General features: G+C 36.1%; 1 protein-coding gene across 17 annotated transcripts in view; it reads right to left on the bottom strand.

Annotated features, from left to right (window-relative positions):
• Positions 1–25,729, bottom strand: part of AFDN (afadin, adherens junction formation factor) — a 115,653-nt gene that overhangs the window by 37,624 nt on the left and 52,300 nt on the right. For 10 of the 17 annotated variants that reach the window (XM_030944706.1, XM_030944707.1, XM_030944709.1 and 7 more), the window contains 12 exons: positions 25,396–25,465; positions 23,172–23,287; positions 18,301–18,362; positions 17,230–17,435; positions 13,243–13,263; positions 12,356–12,501; positions 11,223–11,317; positions 9,054–9,319; positions 8,423–8,566; positions 7,167–7,365; positions 5,437–5,540; positions 3,904–3,990 (listed from right to left, as the gene is read on the bottom strand). In XM_030944706.1, coding sequence (XP_030800566.1) covers positions 3,904–3,990; positions 5,437–5,540; positions 7,167–7,365; positions 8,423–8,566; positions 9,054–9,319; positions 11,223–11,317; positions 12,356–12,501; positions 13,243–13,263; positions 17,230–17,435; positions 18,301–18,362; positions 23,172–23,287; positions 25,396–25,465 — 1,516 coding nt within the window. The remainder of the gene's footprint in view (positions 1–3,903; positions 3,991–5,436; positions 5,541–7,166; positions 7,366–8,422; positions 8,567–9,053; positions 9,320–11,222; positions 11,318–12,355; positions 12,502–13,242; positions 13,264–17,229; positions 17,436–18,300; positions 18,363–23,171; positions 23,288–25,395; positions 25,466–25,729) is intronic. The other 7 variants (XM_030944710.1, XM_030944715.1, XM_030944716.1 and 4 more) reach the window with 1 other exon arrangement.

The following is a 25,729-nucleotide window of genomic DNA, read 5'->3' as shown; positions in this document are numbered from 1 at the left end:
AAGAAGTCACATGCGAAAGCCCCCAAAAAAGTGATATATTTTTAAAGTAAACTGCATGCACATGCAGCTTCCAAATCATCTGGATTTCATAAAAACTTCACCACAATGTGGTTGGGAGTCTGGCAGCTTTTAACATCAAAACATCTTTCAGGGTTAGAGCAACCAAAGTCTGCACACAACCTCAAAAAGCAACACTGTTCCCTGTTCCCTATGCCCGACCACTCCTACCAACTACATTTCCATATTCCATTACAAAAGCTATTGCTAATAAAGCTACAGAGTATTACTGTAAGAAAACATGCAATATCTACCAAAGGGCAGAACAAGAAGTTATTCTTCTGGATCACATATGAAGCCATACACTTTAATTTTAAATAAAAATAAAAATTGTTTTAAAACATTCAGTTTAATAATTGCTGCTAGGTATTTTCTCAATTTATTAAAAAAAAAACAAAAAAAACCAAAACCCAAACAAGCACAACACTGTTTACAGTGCTCTGGAAGCTAACAGCTGTTTCATAAGTAAACCTGTTTTCTCTGCTATGCTTGCATATAGCATATGCACTTAGTGCATATTTGCTCAGAGGGACTGTCCTGCCTCAGATAACACCAAAGTCAGGTGAATTAGGTGATGCACTGAATTTCTGCTCTCTCTGGCACTCCTAGCAGGCCTTTAAAACTTCTAATTAAATAAAATATGAATAGCTGTGATTAGAAAGTGAAAGAAGTAATGCACTTAAACATTTTACCTGTCTCTACATGGGAAGATGATCCAACAGAGGGTTCTCCAGGGACCTGACACTTTCATTTACTCCTTGACTCACCTCTTCAGGTTTCATTTTGGTTTTAATTATATTAATGTACACATGTTTGCAAACACCTAGTATCCCAAGGTAATACTTCTATCATAAGAATAAGCAGGTGCACAGCATTTCAATGCAAGCTGCATTCCTTCTCTGCTTGTACAACCTTTGCTTCAACTTCAATCCTTATTTTTTGATTGCAGAAGAGAAGGCGTAACGATCACTTGATAATTAGGAACATTTGGTGTAAAGGTATTATATAACGTATGATTTCTAATTTTGTCATTAGAAACTCTTAACTGGCACAGACTTTAAGCCAATGAAACCTCAAAACTAATAAAAACTTAATCATTAGATTACAAATTTTTTAGATGTTTCCTCAGAGATGAACAGAGATTTACTAGGAAAGCACACATTTTTTTGCAATGGGTAGAAGGAAGAGAAACAGTCCATTGGTATTGTTTTTCTTTTTGACCTCCCCAGAATCTGCCCATTTTGTCCACCTCTAGGATATCATCAAGCTGCACGTTAACAAACTCAATCCAAAGCCCATGACAAGTATGAGAAGCCCTGTAACACGTAACAAGAAAGTCAGGTCAGCACTGACATGCAAAGGTATTCTCACAACATGTTACTGAGAGCAAGTATTCAGGAAATACATCACAGGAAAAGAACTTCTTTCATAACAAAAGCTAAACAGATTCATGGTTGTCCTTCACTGGTTGGAGAAGGGCCTGTTGACCAGCTGCATTTTCTACTGCTACAGCCCCTATTAAAGCACTGCAGAAACCAACAGTTCATTAAACACAACTGGGTCAGCAACCAAACTGGGCTCCTGTGCAGTGCAGGTATTTCTGAAAGTATGAGCTTTCATTTCTTCAACTTTGTGAGCACCTAATAGCCAACCTTTTACTATTACAAAGTTTAGAAAAATCTGAATCTATTCTCATACTTGCCTCTCCCTCTCATTTCAGGCATTCCATCCAATGAATGTTTAGAAAATTTTAACAAATAGTCTATTGGACTTCTTCCTACCTTTTTGAAGTTAAAAATGAGAATTTTAACTTTTATGCTGCTAAAAGATATACTACTTGAGACAAGTAGAAATATATGCTAGTAAATATCACCAATCTAAGGAATAGAAAGAAAAAATGCACTAACCCTTGCTAGGCTTCTCAGTCACACTCACTCAGTTGTCTAAGCTGTTCTGCCCTGACCAGATTGAGAAAATTAATGTTTGTGTATTCTTTGTATTCTTCTTTACTCTTTTTTTAATTAAGCCTATTACAGGAAAAGCAACGCTGATAATTACACACAGTAAGCAACTTTGAACCTCTTGAAAATAATCCTACTTAACTGCTACAGCAACTTGTTTCAAACAATGCATACAATCATTTCTACCCAATGAACATTCTGATGACTTCATATTAAACAGAAGTTTCCATTGTACATACACCAAAACTAAAACAATCTGTTTCTTGCTTATTTCAGAGCAAAATTTAAAACATGACTGTTTTTATATCAGAATTCCAATATTAGGGCAGCACACAGCAGTAAGATAAAACAGGACTGCCTGAAACAGTGTTTCCTGCAACTGTGCAGATGAAAACTGTTCTTCCCATGACTGATGAGGTATTCCTTTACAGATGTCAGAAATCATGAAATGTATTAAATAACTTGTAAAACACTTTCAGATCAAGCTTACACACTGACCAGTAACACTCTTGCATACTGCTAATGGAAGCTAAATGTCAGTTGTTAAATCAACATCTAGAAGCCAGCCAGCTCCAATGAAAAAGGAAACTTTTCCCCCTGTAACATGCTGCTTCACTCCAGATGAGAAATTAGATTTCACAGAGTAAAGTGAAAAAAAATTACTTCCATGGCACATTTTGAAACATTCAGCAGAAATGCAGATAGCAGTCAGAAGTCTGATACATATTTAATCCAGTGTCAAGAACAAGTATTTGCTTCCCAAATTATTTACCCATTCCCTAAAATCAGAGCAGAAAATTGACTTTCAAGATCCTGAACTGTTTCCTTAATAATTGCTGATTGCTTAGAACTATACACCTGACACCAGGTATTTCTTACAGATGTCAGAAATAATTCTTAAAAGCTGATACCATGCAAGATTACCATTTCAAGAACAGACTATGAAATGAGTGATGGTTGTAAAAAAAAAACAAAAAAACCAAACAGTGCTGTTTAGAAGCAATTAACTATGTGAGGTAACTTAAAAGTAACACAATCATGTTTTCAGCTCATGCACTAAGTGCCAAGGAGTACCACACTGTTCTGAAGTTTCACATACTACACAGTGAAGAGACATTAGGAAAGACTTATTCCATCTATTGTATACCACCTAACCACAACACAGACTTTTCAGTATCACTGTTGCATCATTTTTAACAAGTTTTAAACTCAAAATATTATGTCTGCTATTTGATTCAGTTAAAAAAGCAAACCCAACCAACTAGTGGAGTCTTCCATCTGGTGGCTGGAGCTGTACGTGCATTCTATACATTACTATGTAGTGCTACAAGCTACACTACACCCTAGCTACTAGCTACAGCTACTAGCTACAGCATACAACCACAATTTTAGCTATTACAATGTAGGTCTCCACTGTAAAGAAACAAAACTGAATCCATTCTTGCACCTCTATTCTGTGCAAAAGAAAAGGTGTTGGGTTCATGGCAGAAAGTATTCCAACTCTAACATATACATTTGAATAGTTTGGTTTATTCATCAATTAACCCACACACACATTCTTTGTGTTTACTTCTTTACTTTCAGCAGAAGTGCTAAATACACCTGTTAATTAATTCCATTTAATAGCACTGCTAACTTTTGGCTCTGAAAAAATGGAATAAACCTGTAGCAGAGGTTTGAACTGAAGTGTCATAATAACTACATCCATATTATGTTTTCCCTTGTATTGTCCCTATCTGTGTATTTTACAGAAACATTTCCCAATCGGAATAAAAGCATGATCAACACAATGTGCACAAACAACTTAAGGGAAACAGACTTTTTCCATTAGCATTTTTCACAGCAGGCTTTTTTCAATAAGATTTAAACAAACTGACTTCCATACCTTGGCAGCAACGATGCTCAGTCCCATTCCATTTTGTTTTTTTAGTGTTACAGTGATAATTTCAGGTTCTTTTCTCAAAGGCTGAGCCTATCAAATAGCGAAGGGGAAAGAAGAAAAAATTCAGAAATTCATATTCACTGCCAAGCTAGAAAAGTAGCTAAGCAAAACAGTTCATTACAAACAAACTACTTTGTTAGAGCAGCAGGTCTCACATCCTAAATAATATATCTGGTATCTATTTTACAGGTAGAATAGCTAACATTTAATTAATATGGATTCATATTAAGTACTACACCTGTGTTATACTACAACGCTGAAACTTGAGGTCTACTCATTGTTCCTCCTTCTTCAATTCAGTAAAGAGATTACTAATGAATCACAAATCAAAATGTAACCGGTCTATAAAACTGTAGTAACTTTTAACAAAAACTGAAGCTCAGACTTCACAGGCCCCTATTAAAAAGGTGAGGGTGATCTACACAGAGAGCTCAATTTTTAGTGCTGCATCTAGAAGATGATATTGTCTTTCAGAATTATTAAGAAGCCAATTAATTTCAAAGGCAGAATTAAACCTTTGAAATGAAGTTCCAAAAAATTTCACTTCTGAATACTCTGTAATACAGCCAGAGTCCCCAAACATGTTCAGTAATTTTTTTTTTAACATCTCTTTCAACATTGCCAGTTCCTCAACTCAAAAAGTTGTCATCACAATCTTCATTAGCTGAACAATGTCAGTTGGAGCACACCAGCTTGTATTCATACTGAAACATAACTGCAAGTTCCACAAGACCCATGACAAGTAAAAATATAAGCCAAGGAGAGTAATTTAAAAAAATATTAGTACTTTCTGATTGAGTTCAAGTATTAGAAATAAAAGTAGTTTTTAAGCTGAAAATAGTAATTAAAATATGATGCTATATCGCTTTAGTTGCTCTAAAAATTATTTCACATAAAGCCACCCTCTTTCCAAAACCAAGCTGTTCTGTAACTTTGATATTCAAACAGACAAGCAGAAAAAAGCCACCACAAAACAAACAAACAAATCAACCCTTACAACAGAAACGAAAAAAACCCTTACCTTGCACTGAAGTGAGACCCTTTTTAGTAAGTATAATGTAAAGGAAAACTAAAGTTTTTTGGTTTTTTTCAGGAAAAAGCCTCAGACTAGAACTTAAATATTTGGTTGGTAACTGCCAATTTATAAATAAAAGCAGCCTGGGGTTCCGTAAGTTATTTATAGACCCACATCCATATATTTTTTGCCTGTGTTTAGAAGAAATTTCTTCACTGTTTATTCTCAGATGGGGGAATATAACAAAGTTTACTTATGTGAAAATTATAATCATGCTACAGCCTAGAAAAACAGTGACTTAAAAAAATCTCCAAGCAGTTCCTTAAATGCACCAAGTCACTGATGAACTAGATGTTTAACTATGAATCCTACTCCTCCTAATCAGGGCTAAAACTGATCACATAAAACTCAATGCCTTGCCAAGATTGCAGTCAGTAATTATTCACTGAATCAATATTTACCAGCTCAGCATTCTCATGGGACAGGTGACTTTCGTAATCTGCACCTTCAAAGTATATTGTCCATGTGCCTGGTGACCGTGGATGAGGTATTAGTCTACAAAAGCCTAAAAGAAAAAGTAATGTCAATATAGTCATGGTATTTTCTCAAAAGATTAATTAAAATAAAATAGTATTCATCTTTTTATGTTCATTAACGTGTCAAATCTTGTATCTCAGATGCCATTATGGGCTTTGCTGCAATTTTATGCTACTACCTACAAAATCCTATAGTTCTATAGCTGCTGCTTCTCAGAAACATACTTATTTAAAAACAGTGCAAGCTCACAGAAAACTCCGGGGCTACAAAATATTGCTTTTACCAACCAGATTCAGAAGAGACATGAAACACCAAATAATTTTTTAGAATACAAACTACTAGAACTCTGATTAAAACAGTGCTACAGAAATTTATTTTGCAGAGGGTCTAGCTAACCAGTCTTAGCATAGATTTAGCAGAGGAGAAGCTCTGTGTGCATTCAATATGGTTTTTTAAACACAGCACTGCAATTTACAGGTATTTAGTTTGATTTCCTTATTTGAAAAATTCCTAGAATTTTGAAAAAGAAGCCACCGCAATTCAGAATTATCCAACATTTTCTCCTAAATCAGGGACACTGAGAACACACATCACACAGAAATTATTAATCACTCCATTCAAATATATGATATTCTCCTCCTCATGAAGACCATTTTTCTACAATTCAGTTTAGATTGTTTCACTCCAAAAAGTCCCTCAGCATAATTTAAGGGATACCCAAAAAGCAAAATTTTGAACATATGCATTTTAAAAGCCTTACTTATAATGAATATACAGCCATTTGTATGGCAACGAATTATACTTACTAATTAAACAATTTATTCTACTAAGCTCCTTTAGTCTCAAAATTACCCTCTGCTACTAACTGGACTTTCAAAACAGTGAGTTTCCTACTTTTCTTTTAAATGCAAGAATATAGCTTTTCTATAAACTAAGTTGGAAGCAACAATTGCAAAGGTTCACTGTAGTACAGAGTGAGTCTGCTTTTTTAATAGCCTCCTTTGCTACAGCCTCTTATTCTCCTATTTACCCTGACATTCCTGTACAAGTTTTTTTAAACAACTGCTTTTAAGCAGAAAATTAAGAAATTCTAATAAAATTGAGTAGCACCAAATAAAGATTATAACTTGTTTATTTACTGAAAATGCTCAGAGCAGTAAATGCCCTGCTTTACTTCCACAGGCTGAAGTCAGCTTCATGCAACCACAAGATCTATCATCTACTTGTCATCTGAAATTCTGTTGGATTATAAATGCCCAAGCTATTAGTTCTTACACTGATCAACAGTGAAAGAATTATTTTAACCTCATGGGGTTTTTTAATGTTACATGGAAGCAGCTGATGAGTAAAAAAAAAAAATTATTCTAACATTTAATTCACATTAATTTTAAAAACTAAAAAAGTTTTGGAGCTAAGGCAAAACAATATTTCAGCAAGCTCTAGAACCTTCAAACTGAAAGAAAGGGACAGGGAGAAAGGGTAAGGATTAAAAAAACCTTAATAATTTTAATGGCTTGCAAAAGCAAACACTTGAAGAACATAGAATAAAAAGACTGAATCATACACAAAGAAAAAGTGGCTTACACTTTACTAAAATATATTTTGCATTCTGTGTTTGCTACACAGATCATTGCAAAACAACAAAAGAACTAACCTCTTTGACAGAGTGGATCTAAAAATTCTTGTAAACCACTTGGAACATTTCTGACAACATCACAGGAATAGCCATCTTCTGGTAAGAGAAAAGGTAGCTGTAAGTCAGGATCCTCTTCCAGCTGGACTTCTCGGCCATCACTGCGAGCAAGTTCATCAGCTGTATTTTCTGCAACAGTTACTACATTCTCTATCAATTCCTGGACAGAAGGCAGAAAGACATTATTACTACAAAGTGATCATTTTATTAAGTTAAAAAACCTTACATTAAGAAGATGCTAAGACTGCAAGAAAAATCAACTTCTTTGGCTCTGCTATGTACAGTCAGTACACTGCATTGCTTTATTTTATGAAATCCCATAGATAATTATATTAGCAAATGAGACAGAAGCTCTTATTTTTACTTCAGTATTTTCCAAACCTGCGGTGCATGTTTTTAATTTATTTTTAGTTTAGTTCAGACTTTGTAGTTTGGTAGCCAATACATAAAAATATTTCCAAGCTACATGTCCTTCCTCCCATTCCCTCAACACCTTCTGAGCTGTTGTATTAGTGCTTCTGACTTAATAAACAAATGTATCCAAAGTTAATAAAAGATGGACTTTGTAGATAATGCATTCAGCTATATAAATATTAGACTACCTCTGTCTTTTTTTGGAGATCAGTGAACTATCAGAGTTTACTGCAAAGTGTTTTTTACAATTCTGCAATAACACAGCTGTCTTTTGAATTTTGCCATGGATAAAACTTAGAATAGTCAGTCATCTTAAATATCAAGAAAAAAACACAGTCCCAAAACCAACATTATAGATATATATATACATACAAATTCCAGGCGTCAATATGTTAATCAAAGGACAATCTGTCCACTGCTTGTATGGAGGGATTCAAGATCCCTCAATATTTACCTCCTACATGTCAAAAAGTGTAGTGTTTCTGATGCTTTCCTTTGATTTCTACAAATTAGCAAACTTTGTTCCTTCTAGTTACACAGAACCAGATTTTAGGGGCACTTTGTTCTCTCTTCTAGCACCTTTCTGTATTTCATTACAAATGGTGTAAGATGCAGTGACACTTCTCTGAATACGTGCAACATGGAATGGTACCTTCCTTTCCAACTTAGCATAAGAGATTCTTGTTAATACCGTGCTTGAGTCGGGGAAGTACATCCACCAAAGGTAAGATAGCTATTGACAGCCAGAGGTTTTTTATCTCCAGTATGTTAAAACTGGACAATGAGTGATAGGAGAGACTTACTGTTGGGATGAGTGGTTCATCTGGAGCACAGTGATAATTCTGCAACAAGGCTTGTAGCTGCAGAGAATTCAGCTTAAAGCAAGTACTGTTAATATTTGGAACATCCGCATGTGAGTATTTGTCCATGGTAAGCAATGTGGTTGCCTAGAGGGGAGAAAAAAGTCCCAGATGACAAATTAAAACCAGAATAAAATTTTAAGCCTTATGTCTAAATGCTCTTTAGATATGGGAAAAGAGAAAGCAAGAAGACAGATCTGTAACAGAAGCAACATCAACAGCCTCCCCAAACAAACACTAAATAAAGATGCATTAATACTAAATCTGTAATAAATTTTCCAGCTGCTCTTCCTGTCTCTGTTCAGTATAGTTACAGCTCAGTCTTACAGCTCAGTCTTCTTTCTAATAAATAGAAATTTAACAGCCATGTTCACTATTAATTTCACTTGTAACTTAAACATTAACAATATTGAAAACATGTTTTGTGTCTTTACCTCAATGCTACCTCAGCATTCTAGGATTGACTCACTCAAGCTATGTTTGTCCACATACTATTTTCTAGGAACACAGCATAGGCAAATATTGTCTTTGAATATACGAATATGTGAGAAGTGTTAATCACAAATACACTCACCTGTACTATTCTGCTCAGGTGGCAATCAGCAGCCAATTCCAAACCCTGTTTTTCTGCCCAGGCCTCAATGTGGCCAAGCTGCTGGCGCATGATAGCTCCCCAGTAATGTGAACATAACCCTGAATCTGGGGCTGTAACTAATCTGTTAAAAAGCCACATGTTGATAAAATGAAAGAGCTGGGAGAAGAGCTGTATGGTCAGAGCAGCATTTACTCTGCATCGTCGCAACAGGGACATGGCTCCAGTCAAGGTATGCAGCACATCATCTACAGAGATAAAACAAAGTCATTCATGTTCACAAACTGCAGAGTACACCTGGTTTAGGCAATAACACGAAGACACTCAAGTCAGGCTGGTGAATGCTAGGCAGAACCTATGTGTATTTAATTACACATCTTTCAGAAATACACTTACTGGTCTATGATTTTAAAGATAGAACAATATTCAAATGCTAGGTGGAACATAACTCCTGAAATGAAAATAAATTCTTGGGGAAAATATTTATCATGCAAGTAAATAACTGGCTATACCCAATGTTTAAATCACATTCTCACTTCAGTAAACTGATTTTTCTATTAGTTTTTATAACAAGTTCATATTCTGTTCTTCTGTGCAACCTTTACATTTTACTGTTTCAAATGCATATTCTAATTATTCTATAGCTTCTTCTAAGTATCAAATTGTACTCAGAAATTTCAGCTGAAGTTATTTGCGCTGTATGATGCAGTTAAACTACAGAATGCACCTTCTTTTCACACATCAGATTTTTAAAACACTTCAAAATCCCATTTTCCAATTACTCCCCTGCAATATTACCTAACAAGCAAGAGGGACTTCTATTAGCATCATCAAGAGCAAACACCCTCATATGCTTCCCAGTGGAAGCAACACATTTATCTCCAGGTCTTCTTAAAGCAATACTTTTAATTGGAAATCTCTTTTGAAGAGACCATTAGTTTTTTTAGAATTAAAACTCACGATTGTGTCTGAAAAAATATCTATAATGCTTATAAGAAATCTATAATGCAGCTCAAAAATAACTGGAATAATAAACAGCATCTGCTTTTATTCCACTATCAGTTTGCTACATTTTCTGCGTTTCTGTCCCCAGAAGTACTCTCACAGTACATGGCCCTACAAACATAGCAGCGCCTTTTCAGTCTTCCTTAAAGGTTCAATGCAGGAGAAAAAGCAAGAACAGAAAGCTTAATACCTAAAGTACCAGAAAGTATGCATGAAATTTTCATAGTTCAACAGAATGCTCTGTTTAATTGCTCTGCAGATCACTTTTCCTTCAATTATTGAGGCATTAGAAGCCTGAGCAGAGTCACTGAGCCAGGATTACAGACACAGGGTGATAGCACACATTGAGCAGGATGCTCTGGTGGCAAGCATCATGTTTCAAGTAGCAGGGAACCCTGGCAGCAATCTACACGGCCAGCCAGCCTGACCTTAGTAGCTGGGAGGCTCTTCATCAGGTTCTCCCATCACATCTCTACAGTTATGGGAGGAAACTGCCAAGGTGAGGACTGGATAAACTGATGGCAACACATGGCTGGACAACAGGACTCGGTGGATTTGCAATGTCCAGTTGGCAATCACAGATTAGTGGCTTCTCTCATGTTTTGAGGGGAGACTGATACTGTTTAATTAATACCTTCAATTAATGATCTGAGCAATGTGATGGAGCACATTCTCAGCAAGTTCACAGATGATACCAAGAGGGGGCAAAATACTGATACACTAAAGAGCAGCAGCATTTCCCAGAAGGGCCTCATTAGGCTGGAGGAATGAGCTGACAGGGATTTCATGAAGGTCAAAGGCAACTGTCAAGTCCTGCACGTAGGACAGAGTAAGTCTGTGCAACAGCACAGGACAGGTGCCACCTGAACAGAAAACAACTCCAATGAAAATTATGGAGAGATCCTAGTAAACATCAGGATGAATGTGATTGAACAGCGTGTTGTTGCTTGAAAGGGATCCAGTTGCACACTTAGCTGCTGAGTCAGCAGCAGCGCAGCTGGCAGGAGGGAGAGAGGGAAGCAATCCTTCCTATGCACTCAGCATTGCCAGACTGCCTCTGGAGCACAGCATCCACTTTCAGAAACTCTGGCACAAGGAGGATACAGGTTTAAGGGACCAAATTCAGCAGAGATCAAGTAGTCTAACCTATTTTAGGCCTCTGAGGATTATTTTCCTCTGGATCATCCAGGAATGCTGGCATGTAGTTATTAAGCTCTGACTGCAGACAATGAACCAGGTACCTGGAAGGAAATGGGGAAAAAAGTGAATTTTAAATCCTCCACATGTTCATTACAAAGGTTCTAAAGAGAAGAGTTCTATCAAATTACAAGATTCCTGAAATTTCTGTGTTATGAATGTGATTATAGGAAACCCAATAATACTTTTTAAAAGGGCTGAGAGACCAATTTTCCCATAAATTTCCTAGAAATGTTGCACAAATAATTAGGTTGTCTGGGAACAAGCAATATGCATTTACATGCAATATTGCCACCACACTGGTAAGAGACAGTCATATACTACACAAAGAGATGCTGTCAGGCCAATCTTGGGTTCCATCAGCAGTGGTTTGGGGAGAAGGAAAAAATCTGCATATGAACAAAAATTAAGCCTTTATTTTGATTAATGTTGTGCTCAGCCAATACTGTTATCTTTATTCAAGAACACTTTCCTCTGAGGGTTTCCCCTTCCCATTTGGTTATGTAATACAATTTTTCTTTAATCAGTACTGTAATTGCCTGAGCTGACAAGTATAGCTTGATTTTTTTACTCCAAACAAAAACCTGTCCTTCTTTTTTTAAGAGAAATCTATGCAAAAAAACCACTGTGAAAATTGCTATTTAGGAGTATTATGAAAGTAGATTATATTTGGAAGCCTTTAAAGAGCACAAGACTCATTACTTTAAAGACCCAGGAATATTTAAGCCTATGTATTTACATACTAACAGCAAAACTAAACTTTCCTCACAATTTCCCATTAAATTAAGAGAAAGCAATCAACACAAACTAAATTTCCCTACAATTATCATTGGCAGCCTCAACTATCACAAGATCATCTAAGAGATAAAACTTGTGCACAACTCAGTGATCCATATTCACAAAACAGGGCATCTGTCTAAAGAAGTAAGTCTAGGCCGTTCTTTTAAGTTTTCCTCTCAGGTATTTAAAAATACTCAAAGGATGTTATTGCAATATCTAAAATTTGGCAGAAATGTGAAGTTGTTCTATAAATCAGAGAAACAAAGAAAATGGTAATTGAAACAGAAATTTGATAGCCTTACTTGAATGCCATTTGAACCAAGTGTGCCAAAACATCTTGTGCATCCACAGTAATTCGGCTAAGATCTCTGTCTTGCTTTATGAAATTGAGTAGTTCAGATGCATTTGCCATCCAAAAGGCAAGGGCCCCAGCAATATTCTTCTGTTTCTGTAAGTGGAAAGAAGCAAGAAATAATACAGGGAAATAATTTTCTGATAAAGCATGGCAGATTAAAAAGGCTCCAAAAGATAGACCAGTACCTCTTCCCATTTCACCAAACATCTCTCAGATACCAGATATTTGCAAAATGTTTGTACGTAATACCGCAATTGCTGTAACTACTACGTTCAATTTTAACATGTTCACTGAGCACATGAAATGCTAATAAATTGCCAATAGCCACATCAATGAAAGCCACAGTGTAAGCATCAAATTACACAGTGCTAAGAGCTTAGCAGATGCAGTATCTGGTAATCTGTGCACTTTTAAGCGCATATTCACTACTGCCCACTGCCACACTGATACTGCGCTCACTGGCTTTGATACCACGTGATTCAGTATCAAGTACTGATCTATCTCACCATCTCCCGACCACAAATGCCAGGCCAGGCAACCTCAGATGAAATCCAAAGAATAGGAACCACAAACAACAAAAAAAGAAAATAAAGGGAAGAAAAAGAACTTTGGTCATTTCAATCCACATTGAAGTGCGTTAAGCAGAAATTATGGAATGCCGTAAAAGTTGCAAAGTCAAAAAAGGATTTTAGTACTGCATGTTCCAGTTGCTGAATGAGTGTTATGAACTGTTCAAGTCCAGCTGTTTGAGTATTGTATTTTGATATGGAAGCAGCATGAGAAACTGAGCTAAGCCAACATAGCTAGGATCAGTTCCCAGCAAATATATCCTACCTGATCAACCTGGTCTACCTCCTGGAGAAAAACGGACGAAGGAAATCAAACAGAATAGAAGAAAGAAACTTGTGAACAATCATGAAAGTTTTAGAAATCAAACACTAAATATGAAGGTACAACACATGTTCACAGTTATACACAGATGCATTAACCAGTAGTTACAATGCAACTGAGCTTCTTCTAAAAAATTAATGATTTTACTAGGACCAGTAGCACAACAGCTATGAACTGAAGTGCCTACATGTCAAGAAATTAATGTCTTAAACTAGTTGCCATCCCAGACTGGTTATTCCATGCTCAGTGTGCCAGAGAATCCTTGCAGAAATTTTTGCAGGCAATGGGGTAACTAGCCATCCAAACAACAAATCCTGGGAGCCATTTGCCCACACTGCTGCAATAGAGACAATATACAAACACAAACAAAGAGGGAACAGAAAACCCCCATCCAAAATGGAAAAAACGAAACCAACCCAACAACAACATTCAGAAGAAAACAAAATACACAGAACACCTAGGACAGATTTAATACATGACTTTTCAATTAAAGAACAAAAAGATTGTTTGAAACAACAGAAGAGTCAAATGAAATACCATACTAAGTTTCTTAAATGTTGGTAAATATAAAGCTACACTGAGTTAAAAGAAAAAAAGAACCCACCAGATGTTTGTCTGGTTATTTAGAACTGAGCTCTTAATTATTTTTTTCTGTTCAGATCACTCTCCCCCACCTGCAACACAGTGAGCTTAGATGCAAATATTTGAGATGTTAGTGTTTTAATTTTAGTTAGAGCTCAAAACACCAATTTGCTGCTTTTTTGTTTCCTTTCCCTTTCCAACCAAAGCACTCTTAACTGACTGAAGATGTGTTGGCACAGAACAAAAGGAAATGCTCCTTCTACAAACAAATGTTAAAATTTTAAAAGGATGAAAAATGCCACAGAATTATTTGGAAAAAAAAAAAAGGATAAAAAAAGGGCTTTTTAATATGAACTAAATTTCTAATCCTGCTTTTTTATTGAAAGCACTGAGCCTTCTCATAGATCTCTCGTATTTTATACTTATCTCATACGAAGTCATCTATAATATTTGGATATAAATACTATATATGAAGTCACAAATTTAATTTGTTAGCAAATACTTCTTGAGTAGCTTCACAAAGAGACTTGATAGCTTTCTGATCTAGGCAGGCAAAATTAAGATCTCAGTCATTAATTTACTCCCACAATATAGCACAGGATTTTGTGCACCTTCTCACTCCTGTTTTGGGCGCCTCTCTCTGCTTGCCACTCATTTGTTTTCTGTGTCTCTCACACCATCAGATCCCCTTCAGTGCAGGAACACTTTACACTTGAGACACACAAAAAAGCTATTGTGATACAATTTATTACATGGTGATCTGACTGTGACAGCCATAAATACAACCACTTATGTGTTGTATTGCATCTAGCTGTCCTTGCACTAGGTGGTAGGAGAAATATTACTGAGTCACTGGATGGTGTGGTCCCCCTTCCTATCAGATGGTCTCTCCCCCAGGTGTCCCTTTCCATACCTGGTTCGGTGGTCTGTCCCACGGGTGGCCCCTCCCCATTGGCATCCCATTGGCCACGGTCCTCTTTCCCCGCCCCCTCTCCCCTGGGCACGAAACCCCACAGCAAGGGACGCAGCAATGTTACACCTCAGATGAAGTAATTTGACTTAGCTAATCTTGTACTGTTTCTGCTCCGCTAAGACAGGTCCAAGCTAAAGACATTTTACTGGTCCCTAGAACCAATGTATTTCTTTGCCTTCAGACTATTAACCTTGAAATTCACTAAAGTTTTTCTCTTTTGTCCTGGGTGTATTTTCCCCCATTTCCTCTGGCTTCTTTCACCATGACATTTGAATGAACCTCCTCCCAATTTCTATGCAACCTCTGACTCCTTTCAGTTAATTTCTTGCAACTAGGCAACATCTTTCACAAACCACAAATACTGCTTCCCTGCTGATGTGTTCCGTAATATTTAGGTTGGAGATTAGAATGCAGCTGAAGTTACAAGGCTGTAGAAATGGCCTTCCACAAAGGACAGTCCAGACAAACAGCTGGGTTTAACAGTTTTGTAATAGTATTAGCAGGATTATAGAAAATACATTTGCTTACAAACACAAGGCTGCATGTGACTTGGGAAGCCCTTCTCAGTGCAATAAATGAATGTTTTTCACAGGATAGTCTACTTTCGAGCTTTGATTTGTTCTCAAATCAAACTGATGCTTGAGTCCATCCCTCTAGTATCTTCTAACAGTTACCTCGTCAGCCATTCAACTAGGAACAAAAAACTTTATCTCTGCTTTCCCACTGTACCTGCCTCTGTCACTACAGATCTTTTTAGGTTCATTATAACTAGTATACATTAGTTCTATAAACTGAGTGACTTTCTTTGATTCAAACCTGTAATTTCAAGTTTCTATTTGAAGCCTACTTCTCTCTGTTTACTTTCCATTCTAGCTGCTGAACTGCTGATGTGCAGGCTCTTGCTAGTTCATGTTCTCCCCTGTAGTCACAGTCTCCCCTCTTACAGAGACAGATTTAATTTCTTTTTTTTTAATAAAAGAGCCTGATATTAATTTTTGATACCATTTCCATTTTATCAAATATCCACTGACTGTGACATCAAGATTCAAACAACTGTGACATCAAGATTCAAAGCAACATACTAGTTCTTCACATCAGAAGCAAACTGCTGTTCTGTCTCTGATCAACTTTGGAATGTACACAAATCTTCCTTTCTTTTTGGCAAATCTTACTTTCTTATTGCAAAGTGTCCTTGACAACAGCATTTCCTCCCAATCTTTCTTGTGAAAGGTAGGAGCTTGTTGTATAAGATTACACAAGTGTCTAGAGCTAACATTCCCTTGCTGAAAACTTCACTAAATCTTTCCAAAACCTGAACAATTTTGGTTTGTTGTGAGTTTCATGCCACTCCTGTTGATTACTTTCCTATTCTCCCTTACTCAAGCTGTTGTGTAACACTTGCAATGTAAATTCTCTAAGCAGGATTGACACATTTATGTTTATGCCTGTATATTATGTTATGCCTGTACAGCACTTAGTGCAGCAGGGTTCTTGCTGCTACTCTGGCAGCACTATTTGCAACGAACACACCTGTTTTAATAAACATAGAAACAGATTTCAATTTTTCTTCTGAGAAAAACCTGCAGACAAAGAAGCTTAATTAATTAATTACAGAGGATACATGAACTAGTACTCCTTTTTGAGAAAATGACCAGTCTGTTATCAATGCAAGGTACACAAGGCAAGGTACTGTCTAATATCACAGACAGCCCAGTGGATCTTATCCTGAATTTTTACACAAAACAGAATTTCTCCTGTGATTCTGTGGAAGTCTTGCACATATAGTAGCAAGAGTGTTAGACTACATATAAAATGTTGGAACATTTGAGAACTTGTATTTCTCTTTAAAAAGCAGTTGTGTCAGCTTGCTTCAAGATGTCCAAGGTTTACGTCCAGTTTCATGTTCAAGATGTCAACCATTTTCGTGGTTACAAAAGTTGTAAAAGTGACAGGGTCGGAATTTAAAAGTCGTGGTTCTTTTAATACATTCATTTCAAGTATCAATCAGTGCAAACAAATGCCACATATACAGTGTTCTTTAATAAGCCAATCCAACTTGTTTTACAAGGGTTCACAGCCAGAAATGTTTGCAAAGATCTTACCTTCTAGAAAGGAGTCACCTCTTGTCAGGGAACATAATCTTCAGAGAAACAGCCACTCCCTAACTTCCCACATTGCTCAGGAGAGAGTTTCTTACCACAGGCATTATTCACTGACATAAAAGCAGTGACTGCTCCTCATAAGGGCAGTCAATGCAGGTATTACTGTTTAATCAACTACTGTTAAGGTCAGACTAAGAAAAAGGCTAAGAAGCTTGCTCAATTATCAACAAACTGTAGGTAATTCCCTTGACATATTTTGGCAGAGTAACTCACCTGTATCACTCCTTCCATCATGTTCACCATCTTGTTGACTATTGCAATGACTTTGTGAGTACGCTCAGCAGGAGTGATGTCAGGTCTGTATTGGCTGGACAATACATACCGACATGTCATATACAAAACATATGTTGGTGACAGCTTAAAATGAACTGTCGAGCTATTTGTGTAATTTATAATGGCAGATAAGAAGGCATCTTCAGCTGCAGACAAAGAGGAAAAGAAACAGTATGTCGTAAATCCAAAGACAGAAAGAAAATTAAAGACAACAATTTCATAACTTGAGGCATAAAAGATTTACTTTGGGAAAAGAAGAGGAAGGGAGAGCAACTTACAGTCATTTGAACTATAAGTTCTCTATTATGTACTACAGTTAGTTAGATATACTAACAAACACTTCCATATAAAGCCAAAAAATCTGACCATTGGGAAATATTTCTGTACTATTTCCTATCTACTGAAAATTTGCATCTTCAAGGGAACAAGAAAATGAAAGACTTCTCTTGCACATTTTACTCCAACAAAGCTCTCATACTACTAATAATCAGTCTTTGCTTGCTCACAAATCTATTTAGTTCCAGGTATTTGAAGTATGGGCAATCTCTAGTATGTTATTTTGCTACCAGATCTGAGACCTCAAAAATCTGGGGGCCAAGATAATAATAAATTAAACTCTAAATGACAATGTAAACCTAATCAGACTTTACAGAAAATGGATTTTGACCAAGATGCAATCTATTACACAAGGCACAGAGAATCACATAGAAGACAATGAATCCAAGGTACTGTTAAGGAGATGGAATTAAAATTTTTTCACATTTAAGCTGAAAATCTGAAGGAGTTGAAATGCCATCAGAATTAAGATACGCATGAACATGCCTCAATATCTAAATTATCTGCTCACTCTCCCAACAAAACAAGTTATACTGTTTATACTGTCTAGCATCTGTATAGTCACAGTTTCTTTCAATGTTCACTTACATCACTCAAGTTTTCAAGCTGACTAAAACATTACAGTATAGAATAATGCATTAACAGGTTAGTATTGTAACTTCACAATTTACTCACAGCTTTCCCTGAATTCAATACTGGCAGGCAGTATCAGTTCTGGTCCATGGGTATCCTGAGATCTAAAGAAATATGAGAAAAATTGAAACAAATAATCCACATGGTTGATATTAATTACTGTAAAATTACATATTACTCCAAATACACTGGTTCCAAATATTGACACAACAACCTTCCACAGAACGACACTTTTTTTACCTTTCCTCCAGAATCATTCAAGCTGTATTTGCCAGCAACACAACAGACTTGAACTGTGGAGTCTGTGATAGTAATGAGCACCCTCTTGTGTGCTGCACAGCAGACTGATAGGATCAGTTTGCCATCTGCCATTTACAGTATTCAAATAACAAATTATTCATGGACACATGAAAGAAACTGAATGAAGCTTTGCCTGAAACATCAGCTTGGTTATAACAACTGTACTTGGCTGCCTTTCATGCCTTCAAAATTTATGAAGATTTTAGTCAACCTATTCAACCTTTTCTTCTGGTAAAGAAGGAAAGGAGGTCAAACCCAGTCCCTACCTAGCTGTTGCTACATTACATCAAGAAACAGCTATAAGCCCCAGAACTGTCCTCACTGAAACTGACTGCAGAGTTATTTCTCACCAGAACCCATCAGAGAAATCACCAAGTAGAAAACTGAACAGAGATTTGACTTTTCTGGTGCCTGCAAAAGGTTAAGTGAGTATTTCACAAAATCACAGAATATCCTGAGTAGGAAAGGACCCATCAGAATCATTGAGTAACTCCTGGCCCTGCACATGACACCCCAAGAGTCACAACATGTGCATGAGAGCATTGTCCAAATGCTTTTTGAACTCTGTCAGGCTGGTGCTGTGACCACTGCCCTGGAGAGCCTGTTCCAGTCCCCAACCACTCTCTGAGTGAAAAACCTTTTCCTAATTCCTAAAGGAATTTCCTTTCCTAATTTAATAAATCATTACTGCCTTAAGCAAAGACATTACCTGAGCTGTTCTCTACAGCTAGGTACCTGTTTTTAGTGAATGAGTAAAACCTAACATCTTCTGTATGCAATAACCATTTTAACCACATGTAACACAACAGGCATCTTTCTACTTTCCCCAACAACTTTGACAAAGAAAGGAATGCAATATATTAACGTTGTTGTTCTGATGATTATTAGTTATACCACAAGGCAGAGATAACTGAATAAAGGCTTTCAGTGTCGTATCTCCTGTAGTAAAAATCCACAATATAATTTTGATGACTGTCAAAAGATCTAAACTAAATTTTAGCATATTGAATCCAAAAATCTGGGGTACCTTTGGGTTTTGATGGGGGTTTGTTTGGTTCCTTGCTTTTTTACAAACTTGCAAAAACCTTAAACCAGCAGAGAACTCAGGTTATGCCACCTAGATAATGCATTATTAGAAGTGTTCAGCAAATCTAATTTCTGTGTAAGTTGAAAGTTAAGGAATAGCAGGCACAGCATGGCAGTATGTACACAAATTTCTGCCATTTCAGTTACATTTCAAACACGACAGCATGCTGTCTTTATGAAAAGCACCCAGCTGGTGTGTAAATTGTAGTATTTTCTATCTTTTTATTGCTATAAATTTAAAATTAACTGATTTGTTACTACTTCTGCACTGTCAAAAGTGCTCCTTCACTGAGAACTTAATGACTTCCATAGAAAAATTACTAATACACAGTATTATAAAATGGAAATATAGTGACAACTCCAGAAAAATTTTTAATCTTTCATTATTGGAATAGTAGTAAGAGACAGAAATAGTTCAGCAAAATGGCCAGTAAACCAGTGACAGATTTCAGCTGATGATTTATTTTATTTTCCTTAGAACAAAATGATATTGATCAGTTTCAGCACACAAACAGAGGAACAGGATTCCCAGCCAATAAGAGACACTGTGTCATGAATGATGAGGCCTGATATTAATGCAAGATTGCCTGCAGACTTCTGGAAATTGGCCATAAGAGCTAAATTAATATAAAGTATTCTTTAAAAACTTAAAATTTAATTCTATCTGTAAATTAGTTGCCCAGGAACTGATGCAGTAATCAATTATTTAACTACCTAATAGGAATCCCTTCAACAAATCCTGGAGCCATAAGATGGTCTGGGTTGGAAGTGGCCCTTGCAGATCATCTAGTTCCAACCCCTGTACCATCTTCCTCCTTTCCCTAAAAACATACAAAAGAAATACTCTCTAATTAAGCTTTGCACATTAGAAATCTAAGTTGAAGTCATTCTCTGTGCTCCTGATATAACTCATTTTAATGGATACATTTTAAGTGCATATTGTCATTATGCTATTGCTCCTATAGATAAAGCCTCTCTATGGTGATGAAATTCTTTGAGCTAAACCAGTCTGAAAGTCTAGTTAGGTTTGAAGGTCCATAAATATTGATTAGGCGTTGTCTCCTTTCTCAGTATAGTGTCAGGTAATATTACATTTTACAATCACATTAAAAGCAATAATACATTCTCCTGATATTTCGGTATTCCCCTAGATTTTGTCTCTGATAAACCACATTTAAAAAATGAAACATCCTTGTGTGATTGTTTCTGTCAGCATACTGTGTAAAAATTTTTAAGGCATGTTAATTTTTAAGGCAAGGAATTAGGTAAGCATCTGCATTCAGTTAACACCACTTATATATCATCACATTCTTTTCCAACCAAACACACCTTAAAGAACTCCTGAAAGGTATCCAAGGCAAAAAAACTCTCTCTTCTAATTTTTATTATATTGTAGTCAGTTACCTAATGAGCATGTATGACCACAATCCTTAACTGAATAGTCATTACTTCTGATTTCCAAGAATCATGTTACAATCAGAACAAGCATACCCAGTAAGTAAACTGGAGTTATGCTCTCAGATATCAATTTTTATGGCAGCCAAGTTTTAATCTTCAGTCTCAATCTATTCAGCAAGTTACTAGAAGAAACTAGAAGAAAGTCTTATTTGTGTTATTATTCACTTTTATAGAGCAGTGATGAACGCACAGAGTACCCACAAGAACATTTCGTGTGAGCTGGAAGTTGTACAGTAACAAGAAACTGAAACTTGCCAGTGAAGAATTTTTGTTTTTTTAAACTAATAAAGCAGTTCACAATTAATGTCCTTAGAGTTCACAAAATGAGACCAGAGTATTCCAGAGGAAACCTAACTAAAGGTCCACAAAATACATCCATAAAGGGGAATTCCATGTATTCAGGCAACTCATTGTCCAATTTGTCAAGTCCTAATCTGACATCCTGACTTTGCTCATTTGTTATTCTCATGAACACAGTGAATGTATCTGAGAAAGAGCAAATGATAGAAGGGCTGTATGTGGATGAATAAGACTCATTACACAACACATACTACAGACATTTAAGACATATACAGAAATAAAATATCAATGTCAGGGCTGGTGATGAAGATCTCTGAAGTTGTAGTTGTCACATATTTAAGTGTGATCTAGATGCCTCTAAAAAAAATTTCTGCACACAGGAACCATAGTGAAAAAACCTTCATAAAAACTAGCAATGAGTACTCTCTTTAAAAGGAATTTAAGACGTTAAAAAACCCCCATCAAAATGAAGCCAAGATACAGCTCACAGATGGCTCTGTGATTTTGAGATACAGAACTACAGCACAAGATAATCTCTTCACAGAAATTTAATAAACTTCATACACATACAGAAGCACAGTTCAAGAAATATTAAGAACAGAAGCCTCAAGAACTTCTGACAGGCTATAAAAAGTTCAGAAAGAAGTTTTTGTTCATCTTTTATGAGGAAAATTACAATTGAAATACTAGTATTCCAAGAAGGAGTTAAATTCTTCACAATCTTAATAAAAGTCTAAAAAAGAATTTTTCAGAAAATTCTGAAGATGGTCAGGCACTCTAACAAGGGAGTGTAGAGTAGAACTGAGTTATATTCCAGTCTAACTTCACTGAGAGTATTTAAAATATGCCCCTAGATGCTATAGAATGCTAGATGCTATGCCCCCTCTATGCTATAGAACACTTGAATATTCAAATTCAAGTGGAAGCACAATTTTCTGCCCTTTTTTGGTATTTTTTTTTCCTGCCACTCGCATCTCTGAATTCTCTGTTCTGTCTAGTGAATAATATATCAATTTAAAGATACAAAAAGCTTCATACTGCTAGCTTTACAACTTGGATCACTGCACATTTTAACCCTGCAGCACGTTTACCTTACCTTTCATCCATTTATCATAGCTGTTCATCTAAATTTAAAAGTGATTTAGGTAGACAGCAATACAATCTTGTATTTTTTGAAAGATTTGAAAAAACTTCTATTCACATTTTCACTGATTTGCTGAGGTGTGATAGGAGACTCTAGAGATCATCTGATCCCAACTCCCTGCTCAAAACAGGGTCAACAAGAGCAAGTTCCTCACTACCCTGTCCAGTCAGGTTTTAAGTATCTTTTAAGTATCTTCAAGGACAGACTCCACACCTGCTGACAACAGCACAGTAGACATAGCAATGACCTCGTTATTTCACTCTCCAGAGTAAATCGCATCATCTTGCCACTGACAAATGAAAATTTTACGTAATTGTGCTTTTCATTTCATATGACAGGTCTAACCAGAAATTAACAATGATATGACATTTCTATCAGCCTGACTTTACAGAAAAAGAACCACAAATAACAGAATATTGAAGCAAAGGATTACTTTTTTTGGGTTTTTTAAATATTGTGAAGTTCTTTGCTTTGGTTGTTAATCCTGGGGCTTTTTTGGAAAGAGATCTCATTCTCCATATGGAAAACCAGATAATTTAAAATACTTTAACACAGCACTTGATCCACTGGAAAAATAAATCAATTTTTTTCGATTCTGAGCAGTGACGGATCCCACGTTTCCTACCTGCTGTCCTGTCGGCGGTAATCCTGCTGGTCTATCCTAATCATTGGCTTCACCATTCCTCGCTCGGCTGTGCTGGATGCGGATGATGCCCTGTCACCGTCCAGCCTGCTGGTGCTCTAATTCAAAACAGCAGAACAGGTGCTTAGCATGCAAGCACTGCATGAGCCAGTATTTGTGCCTAGCAGCACTAAAATGAAGCTGAGGTCTGAGGCTTGAAAACAGATGGGGAAACAGAAGAAGGGAGTATGGCACAGAGAGCGACAGCTCAGCGGGCGTTTTCACCACAGTGAAGCACTAAAGAGCCTGCTTCCAATTCCACAGACAACAACGGCCAGCTAGGAGCAGCTCTTTGTTAATGCACTGCTAGAATTTATAATGCAGCTTGCAAACATCTTTAATCAAAAGTTGCATAGCTACAATACAAAGTAAGAATGAGTTGGGAATCAATCTTACTTACTAAAGTAAGAGACAAAGTTAAATGTATTTACAAATTTAAAACTGGTCATGCTCCCCCTCTCTGCTTCTGCAATAGTCCCATGTGTTTGCACTACTGATCTGTAACATAATTTATCCTGATCTTAAGGAAAGTCTGATCTGGCAGGCAGTACATTTCCAAGATAAGAAGGGGCAATTCTATATAACATTTGATTTGTTTTCTTTTGGTGTCCATGCTCCCTAATACGAAGCTTTTAATTTATGATTTCTAATTCAATCAAACCCTATCAGGAATGGGACAAATACGCTGCTTTAAGCAGTAAAATAAATAGCAAATTTTTTCAGCATAAAGAGTAGAAAACAAGACATCAGTAAAATAGAAAGTGTTTCAACATTTCGTAAGAAATTTCTAGGACTAAATAATTTGTTTCAACATAGGATAACCTGCCAACAAGTGCATCTCAATGCAGAGATTGAACCAAATCACTTTTCACCACTACATCTCAGAGACCTTTCATTAAACTTACTGTCACCCCTTTTCCAAACAGAAAAGCATACTTAGAAGAGAGCAAATATTAGAAAATGAGTGATTCATCAGTGCTTTAACAAGATGACGTACACAGTCTCAAACAGCACAACTGAAAAAGAAACTAAATTTTCCCATTAATCCCCAAGTCCTCTAGAAGTATTTTTCTAATGACTGTGAATAGGATATGAAATAAACTATATAATAAAGCCAGAAACTTTTATTCTGAGAAATTTTAAGACATTTTATTAGTTAACAAAGTTTCTGTTCTTCCTTTTAAAATATCACTAAAATTCCTATCAGAAGTAGGTGAGAACACATATAAGATAAAAGCACTACCCGACAGTACAAAGAAAGTAGAGAAACTGAATCAAAAGATTGTGGTAAGAAAACAAGTAAGACTAAATTACATTCAAAAGCTATCAGAGTTATTAATACCTACACTGCTGCATTAATATCACTAAATAGTTACAAGTATTTCAGCTGTGTAATAGGAGAAATAAAACATAAAAGGGATTGCAGTTCTGGGAAGATTACTCCATTTCATACTGCTGAAATAATTCATTCTCTCATTTCATCTGAGGTGTGTGATCATAGCAAGTAAGGCATTAACCATTGTGGCATTTACTCTTTGTTTGCTCTTGGAAAATGCAATTCTGACACAAAATCTATTAACAGAAAGTGCAGAAAGAAAGCATGAAAAGATTATCACCTCATAAAATGTTTATAATTATGACTGCAGAGACAGTTTGTTTAGTCAATGTGTGTACAGGAGCTCTATTGAAGCCTAAAGTCACATCCATTAAACTTTAAAAGCCTAGTTAAATTAAAATTGAACACCCTTTCACATTTTATATAAAACATTTATTTACCCCATCACAAATGACAACAGCCATATGCTACACACACAAGGTAACAATGTACCAGTTCTAACAAGAATCTCTACCTGCAGGTAATCTGCTTTCCAGAAGTCAATTTGAGTAGACACTACTTCAGGTTTGGAGAGTTTCCCTTTCTAAAAAATGTTACTATCCTTGAGATGCATCCCCAATGCCAATACAAGTGTAAACAAAAGGGTTTTGGGAAAAAAAAATAAACCAATTCTAAAATAACAATGCATATAATATCTGAGCCCATCCACAAGGAAAAACAGCTGGGGAGACTGATGAATTTGCTACACTTCCCCAAATAGTACTGCTGTTGTAATTTTGATTTAACTTACACATGCTGTTATTTATTGCTAGCTTAGCCATAATACAATACCTTGCTTGCTGGTAATGCTGTTCCACTGTGAATATCTCCCTCCAGATCAAATGTGGTTTCCTGGACAGCTCTACAAGCAAGATAACATTTCCAGTATGTTTTAGAGATTATACTGTTCAACATTTAATAAACAAGGAACAGAGTAACTAAAATTAGTAAATTAAAATTCAAGGTTTATACCATGAGTCCAGTTAATATTAACTTTTTTTAAATACTCTATTAGTTCTTCATATCAATAAAACCTAAAAATATTTATACAGACAATTTCATTTGCAAAACCAGATTCATAGCTAATTTCTTCCCAGCCAAGTGAGAAAATATAAATACACATTGC

This window comes from Camarhynchus parvulus, chromosome 3, assembly GCF_901933205.1.
Source record: "Camarhynchus parvulus chromosome 3, STF_HiC, whole genome shotgun sequence".
NCBI lineage: Eukaryota > Metazoa > Chordata > Aves > Passeriformes > Thraupidae > Camarhynchus > Camarhynchus parvulus.
This window is presented reverse-complemented; position numbering and strand designations above follow the sequence as displayed.